We start from the raw sequence: 16,265 nt of genomic DNA, 5'->3' as shown, positions 1-16,265 counted from the left end.
AAAAATTATGCCTACATTGACAGAATATATAAAAAGTGAAGGTTAAATTTATTATTAACTAATTTTTAGACTACCACCTCACTCACTTGTCAAATACTTAACAAAGCTTAATGAAAATAGACCAAAAAACAAATATAATTAAGTGATCATTTTAAAAGTTTAAAAATTGAGTAAACAAAATAAAATATTTAAGCTAGGGTCAAATTTAACCTAGATTTTTAACTATATGAAATGAGGGAAAGAATGTAGAAGGAAAAACATAAATATAATTACCTGCTACTGAGAAAAAAAAAAACCGAAAGAGAAAAAGGTTACGGGTCCAATCCAAAAATGGATGAGAAGGCAAAATGCCACCACTCAAACTTGCTAAAGCATAACGGCCACAAAAGTACCGACACTTCGTAAAACTGAAATAAAAATTATAGAAAAGAAGTTAAAAACAAGGGGAGAAGATGGCAACCAAAGCAGCAGTTTCAGTTTCAGTGGCAGCTTCTGTTACGGCTGCCTCATCTTCATCTTCGAAGTTTGTGATCAATACACCTCATCGGTTCTTGTGTCTCAAGAGGTTGTCTTCTTTCAGCTCCTTTTCTGCTTCTGCTTTGGCCATCAAATGCACGAGTATTAGCAATTGCAGTCCCAACAAGTCTGCTAGATCAATGGAGGGTTTTACAACAAGAGCAAAGGCATCCGCTCAACCTTTGGAGAACGCCGACGAGCTTATCGCCTCCGTCGAGACTTTCATCTTTGATTGTGATGGTCATCTTTTTAATTTCTTTTCTATCTCACTATAATGGGTTTTACTTTTAATTTCCTTTTCTATAAAATAAAACGAAAAAAAAAAGTATTGTCTATGGATGGTGGTGGTACTGATTAATTTCTATCTAATAATGCTTATTGATGGATTTTTAGTGAATAATGTGGCTATTCGCTTGAAAATGCTTTCCAGAAACTGATGAAAGATATGATGTAACTATGACTAACATCATTATAGAAAAATAGTTGTCTGCCAATTACACCTTTAGCCAAGCTTAAGAAATGCTAAGAAATTCAATAAAAAAGAATGAACCCTTGTTCTGGGAATCAATTTCTTGATAAATTGATAAGGCATATGTTTTTTATGGAACTGATAAATTATGAGTCCAATAATTAGCTTTATTGATTGGCATTGATGTTGTGACCAAAAGAATTTTTTGCTAATAGACGGATATTTTGCAGGAGTTATATGGAAGGGTGATAAATTAATAGATGGAGTCCCTGAAACTCTTGATATGCTTCGGTCAAAGGTTTGTAATTGAGCCTGGATATGTGCATTTCTGTATCCCCGAGGATATTTGTAAAATCAAGTTGCTTTGTTAATCTTATTTTCCTTGTTTAACTTGCTTCCTTAAAGTTAAAAAGTAGCACATATATCATGTTAGGAATTAAGTAAAGCTGCAGCAAACTTCATATTGAAAATAGGGCAATGTTTTATGGTTAATAGACAAGTTGTTCCTATTGTTCCTCAGGGAAAGAGACTGGTTTTTGTCACGAATAACTCAACCAAATCCAGGAAACAATATGGTAAAAAATTTGAGACACTTGGCCTGAATGTTAATGAGGTTAGTCTGTTAATCGTCACTGGTGTTTACATCTAGATGTCGATCATAAGTTCTGACTTGATTAATGATTTCAGGAGGAAATTTTTGCATCTTCATTTGCTGCTGCTGCATATTTGAAGTCCATTAATTTCCCAAAAGATAAAAAAGTAAGTATTGTTGAATTTTTGAAGTTGTATGCCTAGCAAAACTGGAAATCTGCTGTCAGATGGACTGGCATGAACAATAAAATTTCAGCATACTGTGTTAGATGGTTAAAATGCTATCAGCCTCTATTTAAATGCCTTCACTTGTGATATGTATATGTGTGTATCACATGTATGTTCTATTTGTATGATATCATAAATAATACTAAATGTTGCATCTTTTTCCATTCACTGTTTACTACCCTCATTATCTTATCAGTTTTATATATCAAGGAGCATATGTTCTCAATATTCTTGCTTTCCGAATTTCAGTTTTGATCCATCTTCCTAAAATTTACTTTTAATTATAAATTTGGTGATTTCATATGAATGATTATGGACTGATAACTTATCATGATATAGGTTTATGTCATTGGTGAGGATGGCATCTTAAAGGAGCTTGAGCTTGCGGGATTCCAATACCTTGGTGGGCCGGTATGCAAGTATTTCAATTTGCATGTAACATCAGTTATTCTTGAAACATTATAGAATCTGCAAAGCTTGCTGATCATATATAATATATATAAATACAAGGAAAATAGCAATAAATTTCTTGATGTCCTCTCATTAATTTGTTAAACTCTTGTAAACATCTTAAGGATCATTTCACTAAATTAAAGATGAAAGTTAGCAGTAATACGACAAAAAAGTAGGCTTTTGTGAATTTCTTCTACCATAGCCCTCTCCTCATTCCACAAGTCATTAAAAGATGCTAGTAGCTGCTGTTTGATTAATTGTGTTAATTTAAGAAGAAAAGAGAGAAAAAGAAAAGAGAAAGAGAAGAAAAGAAACGGTTGATGGCTGCTGCCAATTTGGGCTGTTACCGTTTGAACAAAAAAGAGAGAAGAGAAATAGAATTTTGAATAAAAATGCCCTCATCATTCTTCTTTTTAGCATAGGTATTTAAACACTCAAAACATATGCGAAATGAGGAAAGAAAACTATACAATCCTAATTGGTAGCCTTAATCGCATAATTACAATCCCTAATATTATGCTAATATCTCAACACTCCCCCTCAAGTTGGAGCGTATAGATCATATGCTCCTAGCTTGTAACATATATGCTGAATCCGAGGTTTCCTAAGAGATTTAGTGAGAATGTTAGCTAACTAATCATTAGAATTGACAAAACTAGTAGCAATATGCAATAGGAATTTTAGTTTTATTTATTATATCAGGTTTTATTAAGAGTTTTAGTTTTACTTATTTTCTCTATTATATTAGGTTTTTGTTTCTTCATAAACTTTAAGTTAGGAATTCTATTTTATGTCAATTAGGATTCTTTCCTTTGTTATTAACAGTATATAAAAGGCTGCCAATATGAAATAAAGAGAAGCAATTATTCTATAAAAAAGAAACGTTATTTTGAGAAGGGGTTCAGTCAAGGATGAATCTGTCTTTTGAGTGACCATAGGTCGAAGTAAGAATTCTTTTTCGTCTAGACCTGTGACTAGATCCTACGCCAAGGCGCATAACAACTTGGTATTCGAGCTAGCTGTCATGGGTGACAAAAAGCCTTTGACAGCCAAGCTGGAGGCTTTCATGAAACAAATGGCTACAAGGCAACAAGCATTAGAGGAGTAGGTGGCGATATTGTCTCTTTCGATCCAAAAGATAACGAAAGGAGATTCTGAGAAGAATAATGAAGAACAGGGCAGCGGAGAAGGTAGGAAAAGGAATTTAGACTTGCAACATGATGGGTGCATGGTGCCATGATACTCTAAGATGGAATTTCCCACTTATGATGGTGTTGGAGATCCTTTAAGTTGGTTGAAAAGATGCGAAAATTTTTTTAGCAATCAACGAACTAAGGAAGAAGACAAAGTAAGCTTAGTATCATTCCATCTTTTAGGAAAGGCACAATTGTGGTTTGATCAAATGGAAGAAGAGGAGGCAAATCTTGATTGGGGGCGCTTCAAAGAGTGTTGTCATGTAAGGTTTGGGCCACCTATGAGTAATAACCCCTTGGGAGAACTTGCCAACTTGAAACAAACTGGGATGTAGAGGAATATCAACGCCAATTTCAATCACTATTGGCTAGGACTATTGATCTTAAGCCTCAACAACAAGTAAATCTCTTTACTGCCGGGTTGATCGGGAACTTAGAATTAATATTGAGATGCTACAACCGGAAAACCTTGGAGTTGCAATGAATATGGCTCGAATATTGGAACGTAAACAAAATGTCTCTTCCAAACTATCATCTCAAGCCATCTTGAATTGGCCAACTTCCCAAAACATTGGCAGCAATTCAATCATTCCAACAACTAAGAGCATTGCAAAGGGAGGGGGACAAACAACAAAACCAACAGGGAACAACAGCAAAATAGGTTCTTCTGCACCATTTATTAAGAGATTGATACAGACAGAAATGGCAGAAAGAAAGGCTAAAGAGTTGTGTTATAATTGTGACGAGTCTTATTCCATGAGATACAAATGTAAAAGGTTATTTTGGATAGAAGTACCATATGTTAAAGGCAATCAAGATGATGATGAGGTAGATAATTTTGGATAAGTTCTGAAGTTTATTCTGAATTTGAGCTTGAGGACAAGCTCAACTCCGAGAAGGGGAGTAATGATATGGGCACTTTTATTGCAATAGGAATTTTAGTTTTATTTATTATATCAGGTTTTATTAAGAATTTTAGTTTTACTTTTTTTTTCTATTATATTAGGTTTTTGTTTCCTCATAAATTTTAAGTTAGGAATTCTATTTTATGTCAATTAGGACTCTTTTCTTTTGTTATTAACAGTCTATAAAAGACTGTCAATATGAAATAAAGAGGCAAGCAATTATTCTATAAAAAAGAAACGTTATTTTGAGAGGGAGTTCAGTCAAGGATGAATCTGCCCTTTGAGTAGCCTTATGTTGAAGCAAGAATTCTTTCTCGTCTAGACCTGTGACTAGATCCTACGCCAAGGCGCATAACTCAATACACTTTGACTTGATCTTTATTCTGACAAAGTGACAGTCTATCTGTATGTGTTTCGTCCTTTCATGAAACACCACATTTGTAGCAATATGTAATCCTGCTTGATTATCACATCTTAACTTCATTAGGCTGTCAAGTTTACGTCTTAACTCCCGAAGAAACTGGTTCAACCAGATAAGTTCACAAGTGACTAGAGGCTTAGTTCAATGAACTACATTTCTGCACTTGACCTTGCAACCACATCTTGCCGTTTGCTTTTCCATGATATTAAATTCCCTCCAATGAAGACACAGTATCTTGAAGTAGACCTCCTATCTGAAGGAGATCCTGCCATCCAACTACCTGCGTTTGTCCCTTATTTCCATACAGCAGACCTTGTGTAGAAGCACCTTTGACGTATTGAAGGATACGCATTACGACATTCTAGTGACTATCATATGGAGCTTAAAGAATTTGGCTAACCACACTCACTGAAAAGAAATATCAAGACATGCGATAGTAAGATAATTCAATTTCCAAACCAACCTTCAATATTGGTTAGAATCTTTTAAATGTTCCCCCTGTCTTGGAATAAGCTTGACATTAGGATACATAGGTGAACCAACAGGTTTACAATCCAGCTTTCCTAGTTCTTTCAAAATATCCAACACATACTTTCTTTAAGAGATCATAATACCTGTGTTTAATTGTGCCACTTCAATACCAAAAAATAGTTCAACTTTCCCAAATCTTTAGTTTGAAAATGGTCAAAAAGATGTTGCTTGAGTTGCATTATTCCTTCCTGATTATCACTTGTGATGCCAATATCATCCACATAAACAACCAAATAGACGCGCTTACCATGATTGTTATGACGATGGAAGACAATGATTAGCTTCACTCTTTTTCATCCCAAATTGTTAATGACAGCACTGAACCATCCGAACGAAGCTCCGGGGAATGTTTTAAACTATACAGAGATTTCCTCAATCGACATACTAGTCCAGACTCCCCCTAAGCAATGAATCCAGATGCTTGCTCCATATAAATTTCCTCATTTAAATCCCCTAAAGAAAAGCATTTTAATGTGTAGCTGATGAATACTCCAACGATTCATTGCGGAAAGGGAGATCAAGAGGCAAACTGAAGTGATCTTAGCAACTGACGAGAAATTTTCCCTATAATCAAGACCAGGAATTTCTGAAAAACCTTCCACAAACAGACGCACCTTTAACCGGTCTATTTTACCATCTGAACCAACTTTAACTGTGTATGCCCATCGACATCCAACAACAGTCTTTCTCGGTGGTCGGGGGACAAGATCCCACGTATGATTAGCATTAAGAGCATTCATTTCTTCCACCATAGCTTGTTGCCATCCAAGATCAGCCTTTGCCTCACTAACAATTTTAGGTATAGACACATTGGATAAAGATGAGGTGAAGGCATAATAAGATGGTGATAAACAATGACAAATCAAACAAATGTAAATTAGATAAGAATTTTGAGATGATTGGATACCTTTTCTAAGAGCAATAGGTGGAGCCTGCTCTTCCGTTTGAGGTAGAATTGAAGGTGGAAACGATGGTAATGTAGGAGATAAGTCACTTGGAATAGCTACCTGACTTGTATCTGCATAAGGAAGATTAGGAGCATGTGAACTGGCACGACGAGAATAAACATGAAGAGATTTAGTGGAAGGTGTATTATTAGCAATAGGAAAGATAGGAGTTGGGAGGGCTTCAACAATTTCATTTTGGATTAGAGATGTAAAGGAGAAATATGGAGTAGCCTCAAAGAAGGTTACATCAGCAAAAACAACATGTTTGTAAGTAATAGGATCGTAACATTTGTAACCCTTTTGATGTCGAGAGTGCCTTAAGAAGATACATTTAATAGCTTTGGGAAGAAGTTTGTCTTATCCTGGTGTCTAGTTATGAACAAAGCAAGTATAACTAAAAACCCGAGTAGAGAGGGGATAAGACAACCGATCGGGGAAGACAATGGAATGAGGACTTTGACTTTGTAAGACAGAGGAAGGCACACGGTTAATCAAATAACAAGAAGTAAGGACAAAACCCCCAAAAACAAAGTGGTACTTGATGATGAATAAGCGTAGTACAAACAGTTTCATTGAGGTAGCAGTTTTTAATGATGAATAAGTGTAGTACAAACAGTTTCATTGAGGTGGCGGTTTGTACACTTGACTACTCCATTTTGCTATGGAGGTATATAAACAAAAAGCTTGGTGGATGATCCTTTTAGTGGCCATGAATTCCTGAAGAGGTTAAGATATTTTATATTCTGGAGCATTATCACTACGAAAAACTTTAATAGAAACACCAAATTGATTAAAAATCTAAGCATAAATTTTTTTTGAAAATATCAAGCGGTTCATACTTATTTTCACCAGAAATAACTAGGTATAATGAGAATAGTCATTAACAAAAGTAACAAAATAATAGAAACCAAAGGTTGTACCAACACGATGCAAGCCCCATATGTGAGAATGAACAAGACTAAATAAAGATGAGTCTCTTTTATTCACTTGTTTTGAAGAAGTGGGAGTGTGTTTACCAAGTTGACATGACTCACATTCTAAAGAAGATAACTTAGAAAAACTAGGAATCATTCTTTTAAGTTTGGAGAGGCTAGGATGACTAATCGACTGTGAAGATCAATAGAAGTATTGGAAGACAAGATGATTGAAGTTGCAGCACAAGAAATATAATATAATCCATGTGACTTACGTCCTTCACTATTTATCTTCCCTTTACTTCGATCCTACACAATCAAAATGGGAATAAAAGATAACTTTGCAATTAAATTGTTTGAAAAGTTTACTAATGGAAATCAAATTGTATAGACATTCTGGGGTGTACAAAACTAACACTAATGGAATGGAAGGAAGAAGATAGATTTCTCCCACCCCTTTAATGACAGTTTTGGATCCATTAGCAAGTGTAGCTGTAGAGGAAGTTAAAGGAGGGATAAGAGAAGAGAAAAGGTTCTTGCTACCGTAAATGTGATCAGAAGCACTTGAATCAAGTATCCAAAAGGTATTGAATGACTGTCTACGGCAAGCAAAGGAATTACCTGATAGAACAGAAACCATGGAGGAAGAGAGTGACTGCTACTTTGATGCTTTCTATTTCAAGTATTCATCATAATCTTTCCCAAATAATATGACTGATTTATCCCCTGAACTTTCAGCCAAAATTATAGAGAGGATGTCAAGAAGAAATACCAAGGAGAGTCGGAATGATAGGTGGATAACAGCACTAGATTTGGAATTGCAGAGCGAGAGTTTTGGGAGGTTTGAGACAAAAGATGGTGGTCGAAGGAAGGCCTATGCACTGATGCGTTGGAGACAGTCTAGGAGTTTGTGACGGCACGTGGGAGAAACACGTGTAGCTTTTGACGACGATGCTTGGTCAGAAAGTTTGACAAAGGGTGGGCTCTTCAATGGTAGGTATGGTGAGAATAACCTGGCTCTGATACCATGTTAATTTAAGAAGAAAAGAGAGAAAAAGAAAAGAGAAAGAGAAGAAAAAAAGAAACGGTTTTTGGCTGCTGTGGTTTGAACAAAAAAGCAAGAAAATATAATTTTGAATAAAAATGCCTTTGTCATACTTCTTTCTAGCATAGGTATTTATACGCTCAAAACACATACGAAATAAGGAAAGAAATATCTACAATCCTAATTGACAGCCTAAGTCACATAATTACAATCCCTAATATTATGCTAATACCTCGACAAATTTGATTGTAAGATTGATATCCCTACTCGATATATTTCCTAACTGAATAACTTTGCTTTACTCTATGGAGTCTGGCATCTCTTGATATAATGAAAATTTAGACTTTCTGGTGAACAAACTAGGTAAAAGTAATTGCTACAAGCTTATTTATTCGATATAAGAAGAAAAAGGATATAGCAGATCCTAATATTTTTGTTTTGGGTTTTCTTCATTTTTCCTGTTTTCAACATCACTCTTTGTTGAAAACTGAAATCGGCAGGGCAGTATGCCATGTATTCAGCTGGCACAAAGATCTATATTGATGATAATATATCTATTTAAACTTCTGTGCACCATATTATGTTTCCAAGCTTTTAATACTCAACTGGAAATGATCCTTGACATGTTTGATTTTGCTTGAGGGGTTTTACTGCTGTAATTTGCACCTACAGGCTGTGTAGTAAGTTTGGGCAGCGGGGATGTGGTCTAACCATACAAACCATAGCACTTGACAATCATGTTGAATTCACTTCTTAGTAGCATTTTTATTTTATCTGTCATCTCTTATGTGGTTTTCTCTTGGCATATTTTTATGCTATGTCTTAATTATTTTGCAGGAGGACGGTGGAAAGAAGATAGAACTGAAGCCAGGGTTTTTAATGGAGCATGATAAAGATGTGAAGTCTTATCATTTTTCTTAGCTGTCTCTTTGTCTTGCTTTCCTTTTTTTTCCCTTAAACTACTGAAACCATGAAAATGAAATTGTCTCAATGGCCTTAATGTTAACTTCTTGGGTCTAAGCAAACAGAAAGCAGCTTTTGAACTTTCATTTTTGCTATATAGGTTGGGGCTGTTGTTGTTGGATTTGATCGATACTTCAACTACTACAAAGTCCAGTAAGTTCTACACTTTCTAATAACACAAATGTATGTGCACATGACTGGCAAACAGTTTACATACCCAGAGGATACCTAAAACAAACAGGATTAAATACATCAACGAACATTTTATTTCACATTACTGCTGAATGGTAGCTAAGGAGTGATGGTTTAAATTGAAAAATGACATTTTTTAATTAAAGTGAACTGCAATTCTTGGGACTAAATTAATGCTCTTAATGTAAAGAGTTTGGAAATGAAAGTGATGAGTCAAACTTTCAATAGAGGATTGTGTACGACTACATTGTATGCATAACTATTTTAACAAATACATGCAAGCTAAATATTTATGGTTTTGTTATTTTTATGAGGTTACTAATTGTTTTATTCAATTAATGGAGGTATGGGACACTTTGTATCCGTGAAAATCCTGGTTGTCTTTTCATTGCTACAAATCGTGATGCTGTCACTCATCTCACAGATGCTCAGGAATGGGCAGGTTCTATTCACTGCTCCCTTAACTGGACTTTTGTGTTTCACAACATCATTTGCTTCTCCTATAAGCATTTGGTAAAACTCTTGTGAATTAAGTACTTATGATGTTTTATCTGAACTCTGGACCATAAATTATCAAATAGTTTGGTTATTTTAACTGTTTGGGGAGGGGCCGGGGGAGAACAATTTGGTAACTAATTTACTGAGTTCCACCAAGACAATCCCATCACATTAAGTGAGTTGTTTCTTTTGTTAAAATTGATAAGCTAAAATTGTTCAGGGTACATAGGAAATGAAGGCTGAATATTGTTTCTTACCGAATGTTTTTCATGTTTCTTTTTCTTATATGCTGGTGCTTTGCTTCTCTTTTTTTTCCCCTATTCTCAAAAGTTTCGTGTTGTTTGATATCTCAGTACCCTTTTCCTTTTTGGTACATGGGATATCTTTCTGTTGTTATAATGCTTTGAGAGACATCAATACTAGTTAGCTCTGCTAAATGTCTTTCCTAAATCCAAGGAGTCAGCCTAAAATTATTTTCAAGGGAAATAAGTCCTTGGAAAATATGTCGACATTAGTTTATGGTTCAAATTTTGCTGAAGATTGTTTTGCCATACAGTACTATAAAAAATCACGTCCATTAATTTGTCAATTGAAATGAAATATCCAAAAAAGAAAACTCAGCATTTTTGAGGTTTAACTATTAGACAAATTAGCAGAAGAGTATGATTCGAATCTTTCATAATTGCAAGGTGATGTGTTCGTTTGACATTCTAGGAAGATATGTATCCTTAAAACTCATTCATCGTAATTTGGTGTATGAACATATTCTTATGATACAATCATTTTTCCTCAACTGTGTAAGTCACCTATAGGACAATACTTGATTTCAGGTGGCGGTTCTATGGTTGGTGCCATCTGTGGATCTACTCAACGTGAGCCACTTGTTGTGGGAAAGCCCTCAACTTTTATGATGGACTACCTCGCAAACAAGTATGTTTTCTAATTTTTATATACATTTTTTCTGTTTCTTCTCCCTTCTTTAGCAAGTGATAACATGAGTGCAGGGAAATTGGTTTAATTGTTACAATGCTTATTAAGTGCCCAAGTAGGCATTATACTGCTATACCTATTATTTGTAAGATACCATACTAGAAGTCTTAATTTGTTACTAATTTTACTGTATTTTTATTGGTAGGGAACAAACATGAATTTGATTTAAGTAGAGTTGAAATGCGTCAGAATATCCTTTGTGATAGACATACAAAGCGATGGAGTTAACTAGATTTTTATCATCCTTGATATAAGTATGCTTATAAATAGGGTAGCAAAGAGCTGAAGACATGATCCTCTTTCTCTTTCTGGACCGTTTTTCTGATTGCAATTTGTATCTGTTGTCAAATGCTTCTCCTTTTCCATTTTTGGTGTTTTTTCACACTTGACTACCTCATCAAACAATAGATTGCTTCACAGATGATTGAACTCTGTTGGGAGAATGTCTAATTTACAAGGGCTGCGGTGATGCTAGACAAATGAACACTGGAAACTGTTTAGTTGTAAATAATAGGTATTGCTTTCTAATAGCATTGTTTTCATGTTACTCAACAGATTTGGCATCCTCAAGTCACAGATATGCATGGTTGGGGACAGATTAGATACTGACATTCTGTTTGGACAAAACGGTGGCTGCAAAACTCTTCTTGTTCTCTCAGGTATAGCCAATACTGCATTCTGATTTTTTTTCCAATCTCAGGTCGGGTAGATAATAAAAAAAAAAAAAAAAACCTTCTGGTGCAATACACATCTATAATGAAGTTTTTCCTTTTTTGTTCCATCTTTCTTTTAATAGGCGTGACAAATTTGTCAATGCTTCAAAGCCCCAGCAATTCCATACAACCTGATTTCTACACCAATAAGATCTCAGATTTTCTTTCTATCAAGACTGCAACAGTGTGATGATGCAAGGACTTTGTTTTCTCTTGCATTACTAGTTTGCCAACTATTACCATCAGATAAAGAAGCCCTTTGCAAATTCTATTCTTTCTTCCATTTTCTGGCCATGCAAAAATTTCTGTATTAAGGGCAATGGTTAAAAACAGTTTTAAATTGTACCAATGAATGATGCAATGTAGATTATTCTTTCGCTATTTGAAAATTATAACTGCGAATTATAAGGGGTTTTTTAAGATTGTGGTACGCTCTTCAATTCATCCAATAAATAATTGCAAATTAGAAGCGCATAGTTTTGTACTATGAAATTGGATGTTTAACATTAGTTTTATGTTATGGTGGAAGAAGTCACCAAGTGAATCATCACGGAAGGGATACCCGTTCAAATCTGGAAATGCTTGAATCAAAACAATCTTCTCTCGTCAGGAAGGGAGACTTGCCTTTTTGATCCGTTTATAACTTGGATTTGTGGAAGGGGGACGAGGCATATGAATTTGGAGTCGCAAATCATTTTTTTGGCAAATTCGACGTCAAACTTTTTGATAGTCCAAAATAAGAATATCAAATTCTTTTTCCAACTAAGAAATTTCAAAATCTATATATTCTTTGCTCACACATATGTCCATGAATTGGGCTTGGTTGAGTTGTGAGCTAATATTAAAAAGAAACTCGGACTTATATTAATTTATTCATTTTACTATTTAAAAATAATAAAATATTAAAAACATAATTTATATTAATATTTATAAAATTTTATAATTAAATTAAATTAAAATATTTTAAAATTATTTAATTTAAATTCATATTAGGTTGGACTAGGTGGAGGATAAAATACTTGCTCTTGGGCAAGCCACCTTGTGCGTTGACATGTCTCGTCACATGTCTCGTCATTTTTCTAGTTTTGTATGATATAATAATTAACTTTGCTTGGTTATGAAAATGTAATTTCACTATATTAAGTTACACCTATAGCATGTGAATTTTTTTTTTTAAATTGTGACACCTTTTACATGGTTTGACAATCGTCACAAATAAGTGATGTCATGACATAAAATTTGCTTTTGATTTTTTTCTTTTAATAAAAAATTAACGTTTGCTAGATTTTATAAAAATTCCATAAATCAACTTTTAAATTTTTAAAGCTTTGGACACATTTTAAAATCATATGACATCATTTTCGAGGTGCTAGTGTATGGGCTCTAGATCAATGCTTGTGATGAATGTACACAGAATGTCCTATGGAGGTCAACTGATTAAATATGGCTATTTGACTGTCTTAAACTGGCTTGATTCAGGGAATATATGGAGAAGCCTATCTACTTAAAGCCTTGGTGATCTAGTGAAACACTCCAAAAAAACAAGAGTTACCAAGGTAATTATTGTATATTCTAAAGGATAAAGGTGTATAGAGTTTAAATCCCTTATGACTCTCATTTTATAGATAGGCACTAATCTCAGTCATTGAAGTAATTCAATTTGCACCATTGAATCTGGGGGGAACTCAATAATAAATAGAGGTCTTCCCCCTCATTTGTAATCATCCTATTGTACTGTTAGAGTATGCCCAAAGACCAATCATGAGATGATTGTAGTTACATACTTGTTTTACCTTGTTTGTTAATATAAGACATTACCATTGTTATTTCAGTTTCTTTTTTTTTTTTGTATATAAATAAACTGATTAATAACAAAGTCCTGGGAATAATATGATTATTTTTAAAAGGTCCTTAGTCAAGTATCTAATGTGTAGTTAATTGATGACAAAGTGTTGTCTTTGTGTTAAACCAAGCTTTATTTGATAAAATGTTTTGATATAACAAATTGAAGTGTTTTTGAATAAAAGTTAAAATTAAACAAAAGCTGGAAAAATGAATTATTTAAAATTGAAGTCTAAGAGATAAAATTTTAAATATCTACTTTGAACTCTTAGAAAATTTTTGAAACAATTTTAAAATCAAGCTAAAAAAAATTTAACTAAGTAAGAAATTGTTTTATCATTTTATCAAGTCAAAAATAATTTTCAAACAAGTCAAAATTGCTCAAGGAAAAAAAGTATTGATGCCTTTCTGGCCAAGTATCGATATTTTATGAATTATCAATACCCTTCTTAAAAGCGATACCAAAATGGCATTTTGGTTTTGACAAACCTTATTAAGTATCGTTACCATTTTGATAAGTATTGATATTTTTTAAAATATCGATACCCTATCTTAAAAATGATACCATATTAGTATTATGCTTCTCACAAAACTTACAAAGTATCGATAAAAAAACTTTTGGCATCGATAACATGTGACAGCCCAAAATTGACCCTAGTCGGGAAGTGGTTTCGGGACCGCTAAACCGAGTCACCGAAATGTTTGAACGTAATATTTATTGTCTAGAATATGTATTTATGAATGTGTGAAAATTTCAAGCTTCGGTTTAGTCGATTGCATGTGAATTCAGTTAGTAGGACTTGTATGACACTTTTGAAAAATGATAGGCTAATCTATATGGACCTAATAGTACATGTAGTCAAAAGGGAGGACTTGCATGTCAAATTTCCCCCCCAAGTGCTAGTGGCCGGCCATGACAAGGAATCATGGGCAAAACATGTCATGAAACATGTTGGGTGAGTGTTTTATGTTGGAATAAATAAAATAAGGTGCATGAGCAATAAAAAATGAGAAAAAAATGTGTGTGAAGGCTTCCCCCCCATTGCCGTGAAGGTGAGAAAGAAAACAAAAAATTTGTTCATCTTTTTTTCATCCTTTTGGCCGAAAATCCCAAGGAGAAGAAAGGGTTCTTGCTCATGGTTGGTTTGGAAGAGGATTAGGAAGAGGTTGGCTATCCTTGTATCTAGATTAAGGTATGTTTGATGTTGTGCCATGAGATTCATGCATGTTTTAGTTGCTAGTTTTAGTTCTAATTAGTCCATGGTTCAAAACTTTGCTATGTCATGGGGATGATAGTATGGAATGAAAATTTTGAGATAAGTAAGGTTAAACTTGATTTGGTATAATCGGCCATATGGGTGTATATGTTTGTGAAAATATATTTTCTTTGTTAACTCTTTACAATCGATTGTAGGAGTAATATTGGCTTATAAGGTTGAGTTGATTCATGATGTTGTATATTAGGATTAAAAATACTTGAGACTAGATTAACTTAATGGTGACAATACATTCGACCTTGAAGCATTAATCGAATATTGGTTGAGGTTTTGATATTTTGAACAAGGATAGTTGTGAAATGGGGTGAAAACCATTAAATTATACACATAAAAATCCAGCAAGAAGATTAAACTACTAAATGTATTCATTTTAGATCAAGACATCAAAGAGGAGAATCAAGCAAAGGCAAAGCAAAGATAATCGAGTAGTCGATTGGGAATCATTTCATCCAATATAAGGTAAGTCATTAAGCACTTATTTTGTACTAATTTAAATGGTCGTAATATCCAAGTAATGATGCTGAATGGAATGATAAATATATATATATATATACATGTATGTATGTGGCGATGAAAGTATTGAATGGAAAGAAAAGAGGTGAGATGTATTGAGTTATTGGTTTCGCACTAAGTGTGCGGTGTAAACATCTATGATCACAAATTGGCACTAAGTGTGCGGGTTCAAATTGTATAGCACTAAGTGTGCAAGTTTGATTATATAGCACTAAGTGTGCGAGTTTGACTATTAAGCACTAAGTGTGCGGGCTTATTTCACATCCTCAAATGAACATACATGCTCTACGTAGCGGCCTTACCGAGTCAATCATGGACAGCGATGCGAGTAAACACCTTGAGCTCATGAGGAATAGACATTTTATTTATATTTGGAATTTAGCTTGGTAAGTCTTGACCTATGTGGTGATTATACTTGAAGATAAATGCATGCAATGTCATATGGTGTAATGTATGAAATATCAAAGTAGGGCTTGGTATGAGATCAAACCGAAATGCCTAAGGAATTATAGCACAGTTTGGGTGTGGATGGAGGATTTTAATCCCGCATTAATTATTTTCTCTTATGATATATTATTACTGAACGACAATATAATGCTTATGGCTTATTGAGTTATATACTCACTCGGTGTTTGCTTGTCGCCTATTTTAGGTTTCTTGGACTCGTCCTTTTTCGTGCTCATGATCGTCATCGAAGTCATCACACCGGCTAGCAACCTTTGGTATCTTTTTTTGTAGTCGGTCTAGGAGAACATTTTGGCATGTATAGGCTAATATGCTTTGTTGAACTTTGGTATGTAAACTTTTAGCCATGCGAAAATGGCATAAATGTTCGGTTGGATTTAGTTCTCTAATGTTAAGTTGCAAGTCTTGGTAATTGATTTTTATGCCATATGCCATGGTTGATTATTTTGGTGTTAAAATTCATGATATGGCAATAGTGTAGTAGGGAGATGTTTGACAATGATTAGCCTTTGGTATGGCTAGTCATGATCATAATTTGTGACATGTATGATGAATCACTAGTTAGATCAAAGGAAATCATGAAATAGGCATAGTTGCTT

At 34.2% G+C, this 16,265-nt stretch overlaps 1 protein-coding gene across 1 annotated transcript; it reads left to right on the top strand.

Annotated features, from left to right (window-relative positions):
* Window positions 1–268: 268 nt before the first annotated feature.
* Window positions 269–11,989, top strand: LOC108460394 (phosphoglycolate phosphatase 1A, chloroplastic-like). The gene is made up of 11 exons (XM_053028454.1): window positions 269–756; window positions 1,216–1,283; window positions 1,506–1,598; window positions 1,673–1,744; window positions 2,144–2,215; window positions 9,051–9,110; window positions 9,277–9,329; window positions 9,713–9,810; window positions 10,697–10,796; window positions 11,412–11,515; window positions 11,653–11,989. The coding sequence occupies exons 1-11, from the start codon at window positions 453–455 to the stop codon at window positions 11,757–11,759; spliced, it is 1,131 nt and encodes a 376-aa protein (XP_052884414.1). The 5' UTR covers window positions 269–452; the 3' UTR covers window positions 11,760–11,989.
* Window positions 11,990–16,265: the final 4,276 nt, after the last annotated feature.

Source organism: Gossypium arboreum, chromosome 1 (genome assembly GCF_025698485.1).
Source record: "Gossypium arboreum isolate Shixiya-1 chromosome 1, ASM2569848v2, whole genome shotgun sequence".
Classification (NCBI taxonomy): Eukaryota; Viridiplantae; Streptophyta; class Magnoliopsida; order Malvales; family Malvaceae; genus Gossypium; species Gossypium arboreum.
The sequence above is the reverse complement of the archived record's forward strand: the minus strand, read 5'-3'. Positions and strand labels throughout refer to the sequence as shown.